The sequence below is a fragment of the Balearica regulorum genome, chromosome 2 (genome assembly GCF_011004875.1).
Source record: "Balearica regulorum gibbericeps isolate bBalReg1 chromosome 2, bBalReg1.pri, whole genome shotgun sequence".
Taxonomy (NCBI): Eukaryota; Metazoa; Chordata; class Aves; order Gruiformes; family Gruidae; genus Balearica; species Balearica regulorum.
The window spans coordinates 116,515,264-116,534,487 of record NC_046185.1 but is presented as its reverse complement, the minus strand read 5'-3'; the positions used below and the strand labels follow the sequence as shown (position 1 = coordinate 116,534,487).

The 19,224-nt window shown below is 45.4% G+C and overlaps 1 protein-coding gene across 1 annotated transcript in view; it reads right to left on the bottom strand.

The window, feature by feature from the left end:
• Nucleotides 1–12,663: 12,663 nt before the first annotated feature.
• EPDR1 (ependymin related 1) overlaps nt 12,664–19,224 on the bottom strand; it is a 32,532-nt gene continuing 25,971 nt past the window's right edge. The window contains exons 2-3 of the mRNA XM_075745474.1: nt 17,887–18,095; nt 12,664–15,018 (exon numbers count right to left, since the gene is read on the bottom strand). Coding sequence (XP_075601589.1) covers nt 14,828–15,018; nt 17,887–18,095 — 400 coding nt within the window. The 3' untranslated portion in view covers nt 12,664–14,827. The remainder of the gene's footprint in view (nt 15,019–17,886; nt 18,096–19,224) is intronic.

Sequence of the window (19,224 nt, the reverse complement as noted above, 5' to 3'; positions counted from 1 at the left end):
GTATGGAATAAGGGGTGGATAATGTCCTGGTTTCAGCTGAGAGGATTGATTTTTCTTCATAGTAGCTAGTGTGGGGATACGTTTTGGATTTGTGGTGGAGACAGCATTGATAATATAGAGATGTTTTTGTTCTATGGACTTATTGTTGAGCAGTGTTTACACGAGGCCAAGGCCTTTTCTGCTTCTTGCACTGCCCTGCCAGCGGGATGCCTGGGGGTGGACAAGAAGTTGGGAGGAGACACAGACAGGACAGGTGACCCAAACTGACCAAAGGGGTATTCCATACTATATGACATCATGCTCAGTTTATAAGGAGCTTGGAGGAAGAGGGGGGGGGGGGGCGGCGGCGTTCGGAGCGATGGCGTTTGTCTTCCCAAGTAACCGTTACGCGTGACAGAGCCCTGCTTTCCTGGAAATGGCTGAACACCTGCCTGCCTATGGGAAGTGGTGAATGAATTCCTTGCTTTGCTTTGCTTGTGCACGCGGCTTTTGCTTTACCTATTAAACTGTCTTTATCTCAACCCACGAGTTTTCTCACTTTAACTCTTCCAATTCTCTTTCCCATCCCGATGGGGGGGAGTGAACGAGCGGCTGCGTGGTACTCAGCTGCCGGCTGGGGTAAAACCACGACAGAGTTGAATGCACCATTAGCAAGCTTGCTGATGATACTGGCATGACATTTAACATCACATTGAAGTGCTGAATTCTGCACCTAGGATGGAGTAATGCCAGATACAAGTATAAATTAGGAGACGAGTGGCTGGAGAGCAGCCCTGCAGAAAAGGGTCTGGGGGTGCTGGTGGATAGCAGGCTCAATGTCAGTCAGCAGCGTGCCCTGGCAGCCAAGATGGCAAACTGCATCCTGGGGTGCATCAAACACAACATTACCAGCTAGTCAAAGGAGGTGATTTTCCCACTGCAGCACTGGTGCAGCCTCACCTTGAGTATGGTGTGCTGTTCTGGGCCCTACAACTTAAGAAGGGTGTGAAGGTGCTTGAATGCCTCCAGAGGAGGCTACCAAAGCTGGTGAAAGGGCTGGCAGGCGTGTCCTCTGAGGAGTGGCTGAGGTGGCTGAGTTTGTCTAGTTTGGAGAGAAGGAGGCTGAGGGGTGACCTCACTGCCCTCTACAGCTTCCTGAGGAGGGGGAAGAGGAGTGGGAGGTGCTGAGCTCTTCTACCTGGGACCCAGTGCCAGGGCGCGAGGGAATGGCTCCAAGCTGCGTCTGTCAGGGCAGGTTTGGACTTGCCATGAGGAAGCATTTCTTTACCAAGAGGGTGGTCAAACCCTGGCAGAGGCTTCCTGGAGAGGTGGCTGATGGCCCATGGCTGTCCAGTGTTTAAGAGGCATTTATTTGGACAGTGCCGTTAATGCCATGCTTTAACTTTTGGTCAGGCCTGAAGTGGTCAGGCAGTTGGACCAGATGGTCATTGTAGGTCCCTTCCAACTGTTTTGTTCTGTTCTACTCTCCTGCACTCATGATGAGTTGAACAAAGATGAGACTGTTATTTTCCTGAAATGCCAGGGTTTTTTCAGCTCCAAAACCACTTTCAAGGACACATCACAAAGGTTTCAAGTGGTAAAAGGATTTTATTTTGTTTTCATGACTCTGTTTCAGGGCAGATATTCACAAGCCTTAATACAATGCGCAAGTGTAGCCAGGAAGAAGGCTGATGCAATCCTCAGTTTAGCCTGAAAAAACATCGCTTGAAGTCTGGCAAAGGAAAGTCAGAGAGCTACAGAAAGTCCCAAATCCCCTGCATCTTGTGGAGAGCTGTGTGCTATTGAGACTGCATTGGGGAATACCGATTTCTGTCTCGCTCGCATGTCTCTTGTGATGAGGAGTTAACGGCACAGTTAGTATCCAGCACGGTTGCTATGATCTCAACCTCTCCGGGCAAGTTTGCCCATAAAGTTTCTTGCAATACCATGAATTATGGGCTGTTTATCTTCCTGGTGAATGTCCTTCACCCAGGCGCTGCAGAGAGTAAATGTGCTGGTCTGTAAACATCATTCCTTCATAGGACATACTTTATTTTGACCGCACATCCTTCCTGCAGCCTGCCATATAGAATAACCCAAACAATGGGACTGCCTGGAGCCGAAAGAAGGGGTGCTGACTGAACCCAGCCTCCTTCAAATCAGAGGCAGGCACTGGGTCAACCCACAGATGGTACAACAGTGCTGCAAATATGTAACTGATATAGAAAAGCACCCCAAAAATAACCTTTGCCAGAAAGAGGAAAGCAGATAAGTGACTGATACACAAAGAAGGCTCTTTCTAGAGAAAACAAGACTTAAGAATGCGATTTTTCTCTCTTTTTGGGTAAAGGAACATTCTCTCACCTAGATTATAGTTATTTTTCTCTTTTCTTTCCAAATTATTTTTTTCTTTCAGCCTTTGAGAAGGACTATAGCCAAGGTCCTGTATCACTTAGACTGCAAAAACTCAAATAATATGGCAGCATGAATACAGGTGAAGCAGTCCCTGCTCCCTGAAAAGCAAGAATGAGAATCGGTACCACTCACGCACAATAGCAGAGGTGTGTGGTATTTAAAAAAACTACAACATGTAGCGATGACAAAAGCATATTTTTTCCCTCCAAAACTTGCTGCGCTGTGCTTCTCGGCCAGCGATGCGTGAAAAGCGTGCTTGCGCCTGGCCTGCACTTGGATTGCCCGCAGGGAGAGCTGCAAAGTGGCAGCTGCTGCTGGTGGTGCAGCAAGGCTGGAGCCCTTCCAAAAACACAGGCTGTTTTGCAGCAGCAAGAGCCCCTGGGGAAAGGGAGCCAAGGGATGAGCAGAGCTCGCTCCCGCTAGGAAGCTGCACCGGGCAAGAGAGCCCCAGAGAGCCAGGGCCCGAGAGAGTGGCACCTTGGAGGTGCAAGAGCAGCAGGCAAGACCCTAGCCGAAAGGGGCCGGAGGAGCCCCGCCAAGGGGTTGTGCTCAGTGCTACAGAGGACAAGATGCAAGCCCCGGGGGCCTCCCTTGGGGCCCGCCCTGGGGGTCTAGCAAGCTTCCTCCCCCCGGATGCGGGGCACGAGGGCCACCTTTGTGGAGCATGAGCAGCAGGCACCTGGCCAAAATGGCCCAAGGCAGGCCTGGCAAGGGGCCGGTGCTCAAAGCCGCAGAGGAAGGCAAAAAACCCCCGGGACACCTGCTAGCCCACCGGGGGAAAAAAGGCCTTCCTCCCCCCAGCTGCAGGGCACGAGAGGCCATCTTCGTGGTGCATGAGCAGCAGGCAGTGACCGAGCCAAAATGGAGCGGAGGAGCCCTGACAACAAGTGGTCCTGCTCAGTGCTGCAGAGGAAGGCAAAAACCCCCCGGGGACCAGTGCCAATCTGCCCCGAGCGAAAATTCCTTCCTGACCCCAGCGGCGCTGGCGATCGGCTATTCCCTGAGCATGTGAGCAAGACCGGCCTCCTCCTCCTCCTCCCACAGGCAGGCTGGTCACGCCTCCCGGGAGAGAGATGCCCAAGCCCTGTTCTCCCTCAGCCTGGAGCCATCTCAGGGGCTTCCCAGAGTGGCCAAGTGCCCCCGGCCTGAGCCACCTTGGGGCAAGAATCCTTCCCGTGGGTGTCTGGTGGGACACCAGTGGGTGCTCCAAAGCACCAGGACCCCTTGCAACATCTCTGCATCCTCCCCTTTCTTGCAGCTGCTGCCCCTGGATCCATGGGGGATGAAGATGGCGAGCTCTGCAGTGCTCCTCAAGAAGGCATTCCCTTGCTCTGGCCACGGCTATCCAGCGGAAAAGGCCTGATAGCCTCAGGCACCTCCAGGGGTTGGTGGTTCTTCTCATCTCCTGAGGGATTTGCGTCTGTTCCCTGATGGCTGAAGCAAGATTTCCGTCCGTCCATCCATCCATCCATCCATCCATCCATCCGATGCGCTTTAGGAGTTGGCCTTGCAGCAGAGAACCCCCAGCAGCCTCGTCCAGGTCTTCCTCCCTCAGCCTCGACTGAGGAATTCTACTGGCTCCTCAAGGACTTCCTCTTGGATGCCTTCGAGCTGCCCGGGGGCCAGCTCTGGCAGCAGCACACGGGAGGGTGCTCTATTTATCCTGCCCCGGGGCATTGTGACTGCTGGGTTGCTGGGCAGTGGCATTGTCACATGGGGGTGACAGGGCCCCCCATGCGCAGCCCCGCCCACCGCAGCCCTGCCTGCCACCCCTTCGGAGGAAGGGAGGGAGGGAGGGAGGGAGGGAGGGAGGAAGGAAGGAAGGAAGGAAGGAAGGAAGGGAGGAAGAAAGACAGGAAGGCCTTTGGGGTGCTGGCCTGTGCCCAGGGGACTGTCCCTGCCCTTGGCAGCCATGCACTGGGCACAGCTGCTGGGCATTCCTGGCAATTCATCTGTGCCTTCAGGCTGTGTCAATAAACAAGGGCGTTTGTACCACAGGCATTCACTTGGTCATGCTGATGCTAGAGGTGAAAGAGCGGGTTTGGTTCCCTCTGCATGACCTCTGCAGAGACACAGAGGGCATGCGTGTTTTCCTCAGCACTCCTTCCCAATGCGCCAAGGGACCTTTGCTACTACGCTCTTTATGGTGCAGTCTTCTTCTGGGAAAGGCGGCCTGAATTGTTTTGTCTTCTTGACCATATTTTCCCTCGCACTTCAACAGCTCTTTTCCTCCTTTGGCCTTCATCCTTGATACCTTTCTTGAAAGCCATGGCAGCCCTCTCAGCCTTTGTCTTGCTCCTTGCAGTCGTCGTTGTCTTCTGGAGGCCTGCCGCGCCCCTCTTCAGCTGCCTAGTCTGCTTGCCTTTCTTGCCTGTCACACCAGAATGCATTTGCCTGTATCACACTGGTGGCTCGTAGTCCCCCTGTGACCTACTCCTGCCTCCAGGAACATTGGCCTACTCCAGTGTTTCCAAAGGGGAGCAGAGACTCACGGCGCTTCACCTGACATCGTGTTACCTCTTTCTACCCTGCAGTTCTTCACTCAGGGTTTACCGATGTCGGGGATATCTCTTCTGTCAGAGCTTCAGCTGGTCGGGAGGATGGGGCCATAGAACGATAGCATGAGATAGAGCCTTTTCTGCCTCAGGGATGCCATGAAATCCAGCATACGATGTGCACAAGGAAACCCAAGTTTCTTGGGCGATGCTTTTCTGCAATCCAAATTCAAAAGACCTGACCATGAACGTCACTCTCTCCTACAGCTGATGACAGCCAGGCACGAAGGGTGGAGCCTGAGAGGTGCCTTAAGGGGGCTTTGGCCCAGCGGTAGCCTGCTGGAGTCCAGCTCCAGGCAGGCACGACCAGCAGATCCAGCCCCGCACTGGCTGGCTGAGCAACAGACGGGCTGGTTGGGTGGGCTCCGAACATGAAGCTGGTGGTGTCAGTAGCGTCACTTTCCAAGTGGCTGTCTGCCTCCTAGGGAAGAAAATAGCCCCAGCTGGCATGAAGCCAGCTCCTATTTTGGAGGTTTCCTTGGAGAAATTGCCAAAGCAGCCCAGGCGCTGCAAAAGCTACAGGAAAGGCAACCCTGGTGGGTCAGCATGAGGCGGGTGGTGGCACTGCTGCCTGCGGGGATCTGCTTTACTCTCCAGGAATGTGAGTAACGGTTGCTGATGATTTCTGAAATGAATTCTGCAGGCATTTAGTGAAGGGGAAGGTTGTTGCTCGGAATGCTTCTGTGGATGAGGAAGTGGCTGGCCAGGTGGCCATCCGACACACAAAAGCGACTGCCTGTCTTTAAGAGGCCCTAAGCTGCGCAGGAGGACTGAAGACTTGGCTTTTTAGATTCCCATCTGACACCCCCCGAGAATGTTGGTGTGATGACATTACTGATGACATCATTCAGAGAGAAAGGAACTTCTTTTTTTTTGTTAATTAATGAATGAATCTATGGAAAACAGTCTTCTAGCTCACACTTTGTGATTAATCAATTTGCAAAACAGGTGCAATTACTGTTCAAATCAGCTGGCTATATCTATTCATTTATAGAATCTCAACATCTTGATGAAACTCATTGTGACCAGATAGGTCCCTGCATGTGTCCAAACATGGATCTGACAGATCAGTAGGCAAAGTGAGGCTAGAGACAAGTTCCCTTGCTGTAAGTGCTCCCTGTCCACAGGGCTTTGAGGCAAAAGACAGTCTGTCAGTAGACAGGATTTCAGAGTATATGTAATTTTCAAGCTAAAATCTGTGTTTTAAGTTACACTTGAAAACAAACTAGTAGTCAGTTCATTTTAAGACTCTGCTTTCCTCTTTGTAAAGGGCCCCAAAAGGCAATGAATGCTGAACTAGCACATCCTGAAATAATTAGCTCTAGCTGTATTAATTGCATTCTTGGTCTGTGCTGTATCTAGCAACAATCCAGACTGGAAGTAACAAATTCCTGGATAATTGCACTGACTACCACATTAAAAAAAAAAAAAAAAAAGTCATGTCTTTTAGCCAATGTAGATGGAAATTTTTTTGGGAGTGCAGGTGTTACTTGGCTTTTTTCTTTCTTTAACAATTTCTTGGCTTTTCTTTTCTTTTTTAACGATGGGTATTGATGGCCAGATCTTGGGTTTATATCTCATCCCAAATGTTTTCCTATGAATGCTTGTTTCACAGCAGGGCACTTCAGTGTGAGGGTTTTCAGTCCAAAGCCGAGTGCTGTTTACAACACTCAAGTGCAATGATTCTGCTCACACCCTTATGTTCAGGTGGCCCAAAGTTCATTGTAGCACTTGAGACACCTGACCAAACACATGCCACATATGTCTTCCTCCGCTAAAGCCCTTTGACAGCCATGTTTCAGGCAGCTGCTGTAGAAATAAAGGAGGAAGCTTTAAAGATGTATTGTGCTTGGCAGTCCTTGCCTGGTGCTTTTGGCTGGCTGGGACGAGACTTGCCGTGGAGGCAATATCCAACATTTCCTTCTGCTCTTAAAAGCGATCCTTCAGAGAGGGAGATTTCATTAGCGAGCAACACATCTGACATCATGTGAGCGCTGCTCTAATATAGACAGTATTAGCCCCAATCTTTGAAGCACAACAGTGCTTTGATTCCTGTGGCTTAGTTTTTGTGAGTGCCCATTTCCCAAGTGCAGCTCGGGTGGCTCGTGTGATGGGAGAGTCAGCTGGTGCATGGGAACATGTCCTGCCTTGCTTCGTTCTGGACTTCTCCCGCTGATTATTTGCCCTAATATTTCCCACGGGGACCATCTGTCCTTTTCATCCACATCTGTAAGAGTGAGACTGTTGGAACAAATAATCCTAAGGGCAATATCATTCTGGCAGCACGAGCTAGCACAAGGTGGAAATTAAATGGAAGGGAGTTAGGCACTTTCAATGTCCAAATTCGGCAGCTTAGTTAAGAAAATCTTTCTTGGAAAGGAAAGAACAGGGTCATAAGCGCTGACTGTTGCTTTCCACTGGCTAGAGATGATTTTGTGCTCAATATATCCACTTCAGTGGGAGGTGCAAATGTTTGGTACTTCCTTGAAGTGAGCCTGAAAGGTCAAATTCACCCAAAACCTTCTTCCCAAGGAGGAGATGGACACCCACCCAAAGCCTCCTTCCCTCTGTGGGGCACTCGAAAGCCCTGCGCTGGTCCCCACGGGGCCGTTGAGCACTGAGTGAGCAGCATCTGCGTGAGCAAACCCCACAGGTACTCCGTCAGGCTGGTGAGGTCTTTCAGGGGTTTGTATTGCCTGAAAAGAAATGCTGATGTTTAGGAACATTTGGATTTGGTCCGCCATGTCTTTTCCATAAACCCATAAAACAGGCTGAGAAGGGGCTGGCAAAGATGGTTCTCTGTCATCTTCCTTTCTTTTTTTATTTTCTCTTCTTTTATTTGGGGCATAGTTGACTGGTTTCTGGGCCATCACTCTGTTGGCATACTTTAATCTTGCCTCGTCTCACTTCTTTTTTCACCTTTCTCTTTCATTACAATTTTTCTCCAATTCTCACCTACATGGAACATGAACCTTATAGACACTGTGAATGGGATTTCCAGTCTAGGATGTCCCAGCGGGCTGGAAACTGGGAAAAACATCATCAGTTTGGGTAAGCTTTCTCCCATGACAAAGGGACACAGCCTGTTGCTCAAAGCCTGCTCTGTGTTCACACAAGCACATTTGACTGAAAAAAAATCCAGGACAGATCTGGCACTGGCATAAACCATCATCTTTCTTTGGAAATCTGCAGAGTACCGAGGGCACACACGAGACCCCATCCCTTTGACAGGACGAGGTTTGTAGGAAGAGGCAATACCTTTCATTAGCTCAATTGGTACGGTTGGAAAAAGTAGCAAACTTGAGGCAAGAGCCCCTCTTCAGGCCCACAACAGAAGCAGCATCTTTCAAAGCTGAATGCGGGTTGACAGTACATACTCAGAGTTCAGTCCTTCTAACAAGTTGTATTATTTACTTACTTTAAAGTAGAAGTTCTAAAGCTGAAAATCTTTAGCTACAGATTGCTTTATAGATACAGATTTTGTTTCACTACAAGTCTTTGGAACTTTCTACATACCATTTCTTTAATTCAAAAGTCAACATTTTGTGCTGATAACTAAGTTTTACATCATTTCTGTAGAAGTATGCTGGGAGAAAATGTCAATTTTTCTGTCCCTCTATGAAACAACTGCTCCAGAGTGAGCTATGGTCAGACTTGTACAGGTTTTAGTACAAGATTTAATAAAGTAAATGTAATGCGGGCTGCCCAGCATAGTTTCTGATTTTTCTTTGGAGAGGGGTGGGGTATTTCTTGGGGTGAAGCTTCTACAGCCTCTCCAGAGCCCCCTCCCCTGAGGTTTAACACTGTCGTGGTACTTGGCAGTCACTTGGGCCACCAGTGACAGGATCTTTGCTGTCACTCATCATTACTTTCAGTATTTCCACCACAAACCCTGCCAGCCAGGTTGGGATGCCAGCGTTGGGGATGATGGGAGCAGGCATGCTTTCTCCACCGAAAACAAAACTGAGTCCCTGGCCTGGTCTGAAGGATAATTTTAGTGCAGAGGGTGAAACCCAACCCTCTCCTTCAGTGTGACACGGGCTGTAATGCAGAGCTGGCAACTCAGCGTCCGCTGTTTCAGCAACGTCAAAGCTGTTTATCAGTGCTGGGCAAGCGTGGGAAAAACCCTGGCGGGGAGCAGGGCGAGCCCAGCAGGCTTTCCTTTCCTCTTCTTTCCTTTTGCTCATGAGCTTCTTTGCCTGGCATCAACAAAGCCCGAGCTGAGCCCAATTAATGGTGACAACCGGGTGCTGAACGCATGAGTAACAACTCCGTGCACTGAGCGAGCATGCAGGGTTGCAAAGGGTAAGCCCACATGTATAACACACACATGTAATTTTATTACATGTTGTAAGGCAGAGGCTGGGAACCCTCCGTGACATTTGTCCTACTGCAGCAATGCCTACAGGCCTCCACGGGCCCCGCCGAGGCCATGATGTTGGCCCAGAGCTGTCCCAGTTGGGAAGACAAGAGCAGGTGAAAAGCAGAATTATTGTTCCCAGTTTGCAGAGCGGGAAAGGAAGGAGCCTGAAGTGGGTTCCCATGGATGGAGTGGTGAGGAGAGTAATTCTTCTGTCCTCTGATGTGCTCAGTGTCTGCTCAGAGGTGGCAGGCAGCACCCCTCCTGAGAGGCACATATATCCCTGTTGCTAAACAGGCAGGTCACTGGTCGGTATCATACTGTAATAGCGTGCATCATTTCATCAAGTACACAGTTCCCAGCTCTGTGCTGAAACAGCCACATCAAACTACACGGATCTTGCACCATTGAGCATGTTAAATCAGTATGCACTCAAAGTAACATTTGGAAATTTCCCCTGCAGCTTCATAGCAGCATCACATCATTCTTATCCTACATATCTGTTACTTTTTTCTGGGACTACTCATTGGATCGTAAGCTTTTCTCCCTCTCCCCTTCAAAGCAGAAAATGCTCAGAAGTGTTTAAAGAGCCTTCCAGGCTCACCTCATTTGTTCCTATGCCGAAGTGCAGATGTGAAGATTCAATCTATATGTGCCTGAGTCTGTGGCGTACATGCAGCCTCCTAGAAAGGTAGCTGAGGGACACCTTGGGATCGTTACAGTCAGGGACCTCTATCTTTTTGTGTGGGTGCTCTTTTGAAACCTTTATTCCTCATGGCTAGGGAGCAGGCAACTAGCTGATGATTTCATGACATGCCTTTCTGTCATGTAGGAATGTCCTGCAGCTTTCCTCCAGTTTCTGGCAGAGGATGCAGGAGATGCAGGAGCCGCATCGAGACCTCTCGTCAGTCGGGATTTTGGGGCACCGGCAATTGCACCCGAGCCAATGTTGCTCTCACTGTTGGTCACCTACATGTAGTTCAGTGTGCGTTGTTCACATGTGGTTATGGCTGGCACCACTCTTGCACTTGAGATAAGACTGCTGGCATAATTATAGAGGTCAGGTCCAGATCAGATCCATCAGGTATTTAGGTGCTGAACTCCTACTGAAATAAATGGAAACGAGGATTGTAAATGCTGTTTTGGAAGCGGACTCCACTGCAATTAGGAAGTAAAGGGTGGTGGAAAAAGAGATGCAAGGTTTCAAGGAGTAAGTGTGAGCACTAGAATGAAATGAACTTCAAGGTGGAAAACACGCGAATTTTGTTAGAGTGTCCCAAAATAAGAATACTCTATTGTTTACAGATTTCTTGACTAAAATTCACTTTGACTATGGATTATTGTATTTCTTCCTACATTCTTCATGAAAGTTGGCATGCCCTGGTAAATGGCAGCACTTCCATGGTGTGCAGCATGGCTTGAGGCAGCAAAATCTGGCCCTAATACTAGAGTTAAGCAAACTGTTAAAATAGGAACCGAACCAAATGCCCAGATCTCCTCCCCAAACTCAAGCTAAACCTGTTTTGAGGTTCAGGAATGTTTGGTTAACTTTAAATAAAACAATGTTGTGTTTCTACACATCCTGCTTTCAGCAAAGCCTCCAAGCAGAAATACAAAAATATGGCAGGCAGATCTATGTTTGCACTATTTCTGGCCCAGCTGAAACCAGCAAGCCCTGGACATCTTACAAAACCAGCTTTGTCTCACACCATATCCAGCTCTGAGGTACTGTCACTATTACCCAGTAGAATACAATGTAACTCATGTACATACCAATTTATTATTAATTTTTCAAACCAATTCCGTAGACCATCAGACATTTGAAAGCCCCCTATTTCCTTTAGCACACTATATGGCTACTTCAAAGCCCTTTTATGCTCATTCTTATTGAGTCATTGGCATAGCTGCATAAAGACAAAACGTCTCTCGTGGTACATGATTAACAAACCACAGCAAATGATAACAAAGATAACAAACCAGGCTTAGGTATTTTGTGCTTCATATTTGGTTGGTGGCTAATTTAAAACATATAATCCAAAAATGATATAAAACAAAAAACATATAATCCAAAAATTTGTTGTTTGACATCTCCTTGACAACTCTATTGAATGTGCAGAGCAAAAATATAAAGAGAACAGCTTTGTTTTAGAGGTACATATTTAGCCATATAAAATTGCCCTGTATGTCATGGCAACATTGCGTTCCTCAGGGGTCGGTACTGGGACCGGCACTGTTTAACATCTTTGTTGGCGAAACGGACAGTGGGATCGAGTGCACCCTCAGCAAGTTTGCCGACGACACCAAACCGTGTGGTGTGGTCGACATGCTGGAGGGAAGGGATGCCATCCAGAGGGACCTTGACAGGCTGGAGAGGTGGGCCTGTGCGAACCGCATAAATTTCAACAAGGCCAAGTGTAAGGTCCTGCACATGGGTTGGTGCAATCCCAAGCACAACTACAAGCTGGGGGGAGAATGGATTGAAAGCAGCCCTGAGGAGAAGGACTTGGGGGTATTGATTGATGAGAAGCTCAACATGAGCCGGCAGTGTGCGCTTGCAGCCCAGAAAGCCAACCGTGTCCTGGGCTGCATCAAGAGAGATGTGACCAGCAGGTCAAGGGAGGTGATCCTGCCCCTCTACTCCACTCTTGTGAGACCCCACCTGAAGTACTGCGTCCAGGTCTGGGGGCCCCAGGACAGGAGAGACATGGAGCTGTTGGAGAGAGTCCAGAGGAGGGCCACGAAGCTGATCGGAGGGCTGGAGCACCTCTCCTGTGAGGACAGGCTGAGAGAGTTGGGATTGATCAGCCTGGAGAAAAGAAGGCTCCGGGGAGATCTAATTGCGGCCTTCCAGTACCTGAAGGGGCCTACAGGAAAGCTGGTGAGGGACTGTTTATCCGGGAGTGTAGTGACAGGACAAGGGGTAATGGGTTGAAGCTGAAGGAGGGTTGATTCAGATGTTAGGAAGAAATTCTTTACTGTGGGGGTGGTGAGGCACTGGAACAGGTTGCCCAGAGAGGTTGTGGAGGCCCCATCCCTGGAAGTGTTTAAGGCCAGGTTGGATGAGGCTTTGGGCAACGTGGTCTAGTGGAGGGTGTCCCTGCCTGCAGCGGGGGGGGGGTGGAACTAGATGATCTTTGAGGTCCCTTCCAACCCAAACCATTCTATGATTCTATGATTCTATGAACATTTTTAAAGGACTTCTGTGTACCAGACTTTTGCAAATTCATATTTAAAGGAACATTTAATGTTATTGCTAGAAATGATATCACTGTCAGCAAAAACACAGTACACCCTGATTACTCAACTATCTGAGCTACCACAACAAAGTCATCCCAAATGATACGGTACCACAGCTTCATGTTTGCTAGCCAGATTTATTATATTTTCCAGATTCTAACAAGACACAGATATTAAGAAATGCATGTTAATCATTGCCCTAATGAGAACAATATGCAGTTAGCATTTAGGTTTTCACAAAAAATACAGAAGGCGAGTACAGACTAAATGCACTCCAAATTTAAGGAAACCCAATCCTTCTTTCCACTACCATGTTTCAGTGAAATGGTCATGTCTGAGAGAAAATTTTTAATGAACTACCTAAATTTTAGCAGGTATGTGTATATGCTTTCATTAGGCACAAAGCAAAGTAAAATGCCATTCTGACCGCAACTGTGAAAGCAAAATAACCACTGTACCACTTGTTTACGTATGAAAAGCTATGAGAATACAAAGCACTAAAAGCCTGCCCAGCATCTCTCCTCCAAAAATGGTGCAGGCTTTCAGTTTGCTGTCAAATATAGTACTATTGGCCAGTAAATTAGGTATCCTATTTATGCAGGACTTCCTATCACTGTCAAAATGGATCATTTCTCTTCACTAAAAGTTGTCCTGAAAAAGAAATCTGTTTGTGGGGGAAGAGTCCAGCAGCCACTGAGGAAGCGACAGAACTTGACAGCTGCCCAAAACCACACCAAACTTTGCTGCATTGCACTGTTTTCAGCCAGACAACTTCTGGAGGAAACTACTCCCAACACGTGTAAAAGTCAAGAACCTGGCTTTAAAACTATTTGAAATAATAAATAAAATGCATGCCTAGACTTACAGAATAAACCAATTCATTTAACTTGGTAAAAGTGCAAAGCCCATCACCATTCCACACTTCCGAGGGCCCGAAGGTGCAAGAAGATTTAGTTTGAATTTTCTAAAACAAAATACGTGCACTTCCCGTGCTTGTTTTGGTTATTTATTTCCTTTAAGAAAACTTTCACTCTGCCCACCAGAAAAGGATACAGAGATGATAGGTTTGAAATGCTGGCTGAAGAGCAAATATGGCAGGCATCAATGGAGTGGGTGCAAAAGAAAGCAAGATTGTCATTTCTGCTTACATTGCAGTGCCTTGTAGCCACACCACACAGAAGACATCTAAAACCTCTCCCTCTCCCTCCCATTCCTCTTCCCACCTCCCCATGCCAGTCACACACCTCTGTCTTTTACTCCATCCAGATCACCAGGCACTGTGTGAACGCTGATCTAGCCTTTACTAATTATGCACTAAAAACGGCTTTTTTTTTTTCCCTGCTTCTACCTGGAATTATAAAGGTGTTTCCATACTCTTTGAGTAAGGACTTCTGAAAATAGTTACAAAATATTAAAGCCATTTAGAGTGCAGTACCTCTTAAGCTCTTTGCATAGGTTAAAACTAGTATTGCCTTGAAAACTGGGTGCTAAAGTAAAATATGACTGACAAATGTCTCATCACACTGGAACACTTCACCAAAAGTGTAGTAAATACAAGAAAACTTTGGCTTACTTTTTTGGGGGTGTCCCTCTCCCTCCTTGCCTTCCTTTCACACCATTCTCCCAAGAAACAGAAAACTATTTTTTGCGCGTCAGCTAGCGTTACATGAATAGAGCTCCCCCAGTTTCTTTTCAGAAAGAAAAAATCAGCTCAAACATTAGACTACAACCTTCCTAAAGGGCAGAAAGAAAAAACAAAACCACAAAGCAAAACAAAACCAAGAGAACGAATTTCCATACTTTTGATGTACATTGTTCAAAACGGGGTATTTTTCAGTTAGCGATGAGGTCTTACCCAGGACACATTTCCTCTTCCCTCGAGTCCCCAGAAGTAACAACAACAACAAAATCTAGCTTTTCTTTCTAGACGTTACCGTTATTGCAGTCTGCTTATGCTTTGTCTTCTTGAAAAAATAAATAATGAAGCCTTTGCAAAAGGAAAATCAGACACAGCTTAAATAAATAGTATCTATAAATATTATCTTAGTGGTAACTATATAATACTGCAAGTGCATCACTGAACAGATTAATATGATGAAAGAGATCTTTTGTGTTACATATTTTACTCGGTTAAATGTTTATGTTCTCTTTCAAGTGAAAACTTACAATTCCCAAAAGAGCAACAATAAGCTTGAAAAATCAGGTTAGACGTCAGCAGCTGACTATTAATAACCATCCTCTTGGATAATATTTGTTTGCCCGGGGCAGCCAATGTCTATAATCAGCATTCATCTTTCATCTTCCTCAGCTGGGCTGTCTGGCAGGTGCTGGGTGGGGTAAACACCGAAGGGTCGGCAATGCCCAGCTGTAGATCAAAAAAGCGAGTGGAGGTTGTCACGCTGTTGTTCTTCGTATAGGTTTCCTGTACTGGGTAACAGTCTTTGATTGTGTAAACGCCGACCCAGGATTCCACTGTAACCAAGCAGAAATGTGACTGCTTTAGATGACAAGAATGAATGAATGAACGTGTCACAATGATGTCAGTCAAAAAATGGCCATTACTCAAGCAAAGTCTATAGGCTGGAAATGTCCATAGTTCTGTATATGTGCACGGCAACACCAAGAAAGGCCACACACACAAAACTAGTATACTTTGGACGCCACAATGATCTTAAACCTGTTGGTGTCAAGCACATTTCAAATCATGATATCGTCATGGCATTGGTAAGTCACCTTTCACGTATACCTCTACTGAAGGACTGCCACTTTAGTTGTGTTCTGCACAAGTCTAATTTCTCTCATCTCTCATGCCACTTTCATGTCAGCCCTTACTCACTTCACCAGTAAACCAATGAAATGCTCTGTTTTCCCAGAAGGCACATTTTGGTGCCATCAGCTTGGGTAGTACGGAGACATTTCACCTTACACTCTGTTCTTGACAAGTTGAAAGGTGTGATTACTGAAAAACTGTGGTCCATTTCACAATGTTGGCCCTCAACACAGCCACTCTAAAACACTTAGTCCCCCCCAACTATGCGGAAGATCCAATTCCTCCCTGTGCACAGGAAGTTCTGCACTCACCTACCCAACGAAGCACTTGTCCTCTGCTGCGCTGGAGACTCCTCTGCACCAGAATTGACAGCCATAGTATCTTGCTTCCACAGCTTTTGGTCCTCTATAATCTTAACTGTCATTCTTACACTGATGATACTCACCACATCTTTAATCCAAATAAACACAACCTTGCTTCATCTTTTTCCATCTCACTGTCTCAAGCACAGAGGGTTTGTCTCATTAGAAGAGGAACATTCCCAAATACAACTCCAGTGCCTCCATCTCTTCTTTTAACTAACTCATTCTATCTGTTTACCATCATCTATTTATATCATTATTATGTTAAGTTTTTAAATTTCTGTTCCTCTCAAATATTTCTACCCATTCATTAATTATTTCAAGACTACACTCAATGCAGATCTCTTCCACCTATGTGATGTAGCAAGTCTGTCCCTATTTTTAAGTTCAGTTTAATTCCACGACATGCTTATCTCAGAGGTGTTCCCTCACTCTCCTTCACCCTCACCCTCTGCCATCACCTCTGCTTTCTCCACTATGCTATTTCTTTTGTCAAAACCATCAAGGTGGTTTCCTTTGAATATCCTTCACTTTTAAATCTCTTTTATTAACCCCACACACCTCTTCTGTGATCTTTCTTTACCTCTTCCATCATACACCACTTCATCCAGTTGTTTTATGTATTTCAAATCTCTTGATAGCAGAAACTCATGAGGTTAAAATACAAAATTATCTACTGCAATCATAAATCAGTTCCTCTGAGGGACGCCGGTAACAATTTTTTCCAGTCCCAAGGAGTCTTATTTTCACTTGCTTAGCAGCAAAGACACTTACTTTCTGTCCTTCTGGTATTGTGTCAAACACTGTATCACAATCACATTATCAGAAATAGATAAGCTGTGACATGAGACACACATACAGTATCTAAAGAAAGGGTGGCAAGTTGAGCAATATCTGAACATACCTTTCCAGGGCATCCTAATATACCAAAAATATTCTGACGTCAATGAGTTTGATTTTGAGTATTCAGAAATGGAGGTTTCTTTTCCTCAACAAGTCTTCTATCAGAGTTTTGAATAAAAAATTAGGTAAAATATGATGCTACCAAGGAAGCCTGTATCTCCACTGAAACCTTTATAATTTTAACAGAAATATAATTTCTAGAATCCAAGCCAATATTAGCTGAAAGGTGGATGGGTAGAGAATTTTAAGACTTTTTTTTTTATGGATGATCATACAGAAGAGCACTGGAGATACAAAATACTACAGGACAAAAATCACACATCATTAACTGAATGTATCTGGATATTAAGTTCCACATAAGTTCCAAAAATACCGGATCTGAAAAACAAAATTCTTGGAGTAAGTGATAATTTGCCACTTGTAGAATACCAGAGAATATATCGACCTAGTTACAGAGGTCTAACGATCTTATCCTTCATTTTCTACTACATTCTTTCTACTTTTATTCAAGAAAGAAATATTTTCCCCTGGCTAAATACTCAGGTTCATAACCAGCCTATATATTAGGTGTCTATAACCATAAGTATTGCATTAGCTGAATAACGTAATAAATTTAATGGAGGTTTTAAAATTATTTTTATAGTTGTCTGGGTCATCTGTAAGCCATAGATGAAATTGAAGCCAATGAGCTAATAAATTGCTATGCATCCAAAATGTAACATATTTTACCTTGGAAAATTCATCCTAGTTTCTTTTATGATGCAGGTGTTCAGCTGCCAAGTGCAGAACTAAGCCTTGCAAGCAGATGTTTCTTACTAGCATAGCAGAAAGCAAAACTTAGGTGCATATTAAGGATGTCTATTCCTGCAGAACCATGTATTGGATGTATTCTATGATAATGTTTGATAGTAGTGTGTAGACACGCAATTATACCTGCTTTGTTTCTATTATGCACACTCTAGTTTGAGTGTGCCCCTAACTATATTACCAGTGCTTCTCTAGATAAATTTTGGATACAGACTGCTGGATTCAGATGCCAAATGCTGCTGTTCCATGCCAAAATCTGTATGATAGGAACTAAATCAAGTCCTTTGGAGATATTTGATCCTGCTGAGACATGAAACGTTCTCTTAATTAAATGCATTCATAATAAAATGATATGCTGTGCACAGGGTATACTTATTATTTCTTCCAGCAAACTTTAAAGAGATACGGAAAGCTGGGGTGAAACATGAATAATTTTATTTTTCCCTGGGTAGCAGAAATAATGATTATTATTAAGATAAAACAAAAGCATGCACATACATTTCCTGGCTGGTTTTCTGTCAGACCATTCCTGTACCATAATTTCATCTCCAGGTCCCCCAATGTAGTACTGATCTTCATAAGTTGAATTGGCAGGAATATCATATGGATCCCATGGCTCTGTCAGAGCAATCTTAGAGCAAAGCTTTGTAACTTGTTCAATCTGAAACATCACTGCATCTTTATAGAGCAATATATATTCAAAGAATCTGAAACATAAAAAAAAAAAAAATCCAGTTAATATTTAGAGTCTTTTTCTATACTAAGCAAGGAGCACTGGTGACAAGTAAGCTTGCCTTTGACTTCTCAGTATAAGCCCATTTTCACTTGCATTAAACTTTGCCAAATTTTGAGAAAGGCTAACCAGTTGGGCTGAAATTTCCCATGCTGAAAGTTTGTCTCAGCTGACTCTTTCCAAAATAAATAAATTAGGCTGAACTGGTTCAGCCATTTCTGAGAACAACAGAACAACTTTTCTGAGAACAACTGAGAGAAAAACATGTTGTCATTCCTAGTTTTGTTTTGGTTTTTAATAACTGTTTCATTAAAAAGCTCTAGTACTTCCATGTTTTGGAGAAATTACTTCAAATTTGGCAAGGGAAAAGTTTTTTATTAAAAGGTGCCCAGATTCAGCTAAGTTATAAGCCTTTGAAAAAAATCTGCTTGCATAGGCTGGACAGATTCAATTCCCCATGACTGTGGTAGAGCCTTTCTCTGTGCTGGTCAGATGTGGTATCTGCCACCCTCACAGATGCTCCTCCATGGAAACCCATGTAGCTTAGAGGTACATGCCGCTGAAGGGGAAGTACATGTTCCGAAGTGCAGAACTGAGAGGGTCTCCCTCCTAACAGCAAAGTTTCCCTCTGGAAGCCACCAGACTCGAAGTAGTGAAAGGAGAAAGCAGAGGAGCAAAAGAGTAAGGCAGAGATAAGGAGAGGTGTGGAGATCAATGAGCTTGAGAGGCCAGAAGGTGAGGTCAACAAAATGGATAGTTAATAAGGATTTAAAAGCAATCTTCTATAGAGTATGAAGTGACCAAGCACTGCTCTGAGGAGAGATGATAAACCTCTTCATGGACATTTTCATCTAGTAACTACTTATAGTAGTTGGGTCTACCACGAATACTGTGACTTTGCTTCCATACCTAGAAAAAGGAGGCGATATGATCCTTACCTTGTAACTGGGGAGAAAAACAGAGAGAAACTGAAATCAAAATTATCAGAGGTATCAGATGATTTTGAATACACAGCCAGAAACACCAGAGGCCTAACTTCTCCAGGGCATGTAGCATTATCAATCAGATGATGAGTTGCTCAAAGCACAACTCAAAAGCATCCT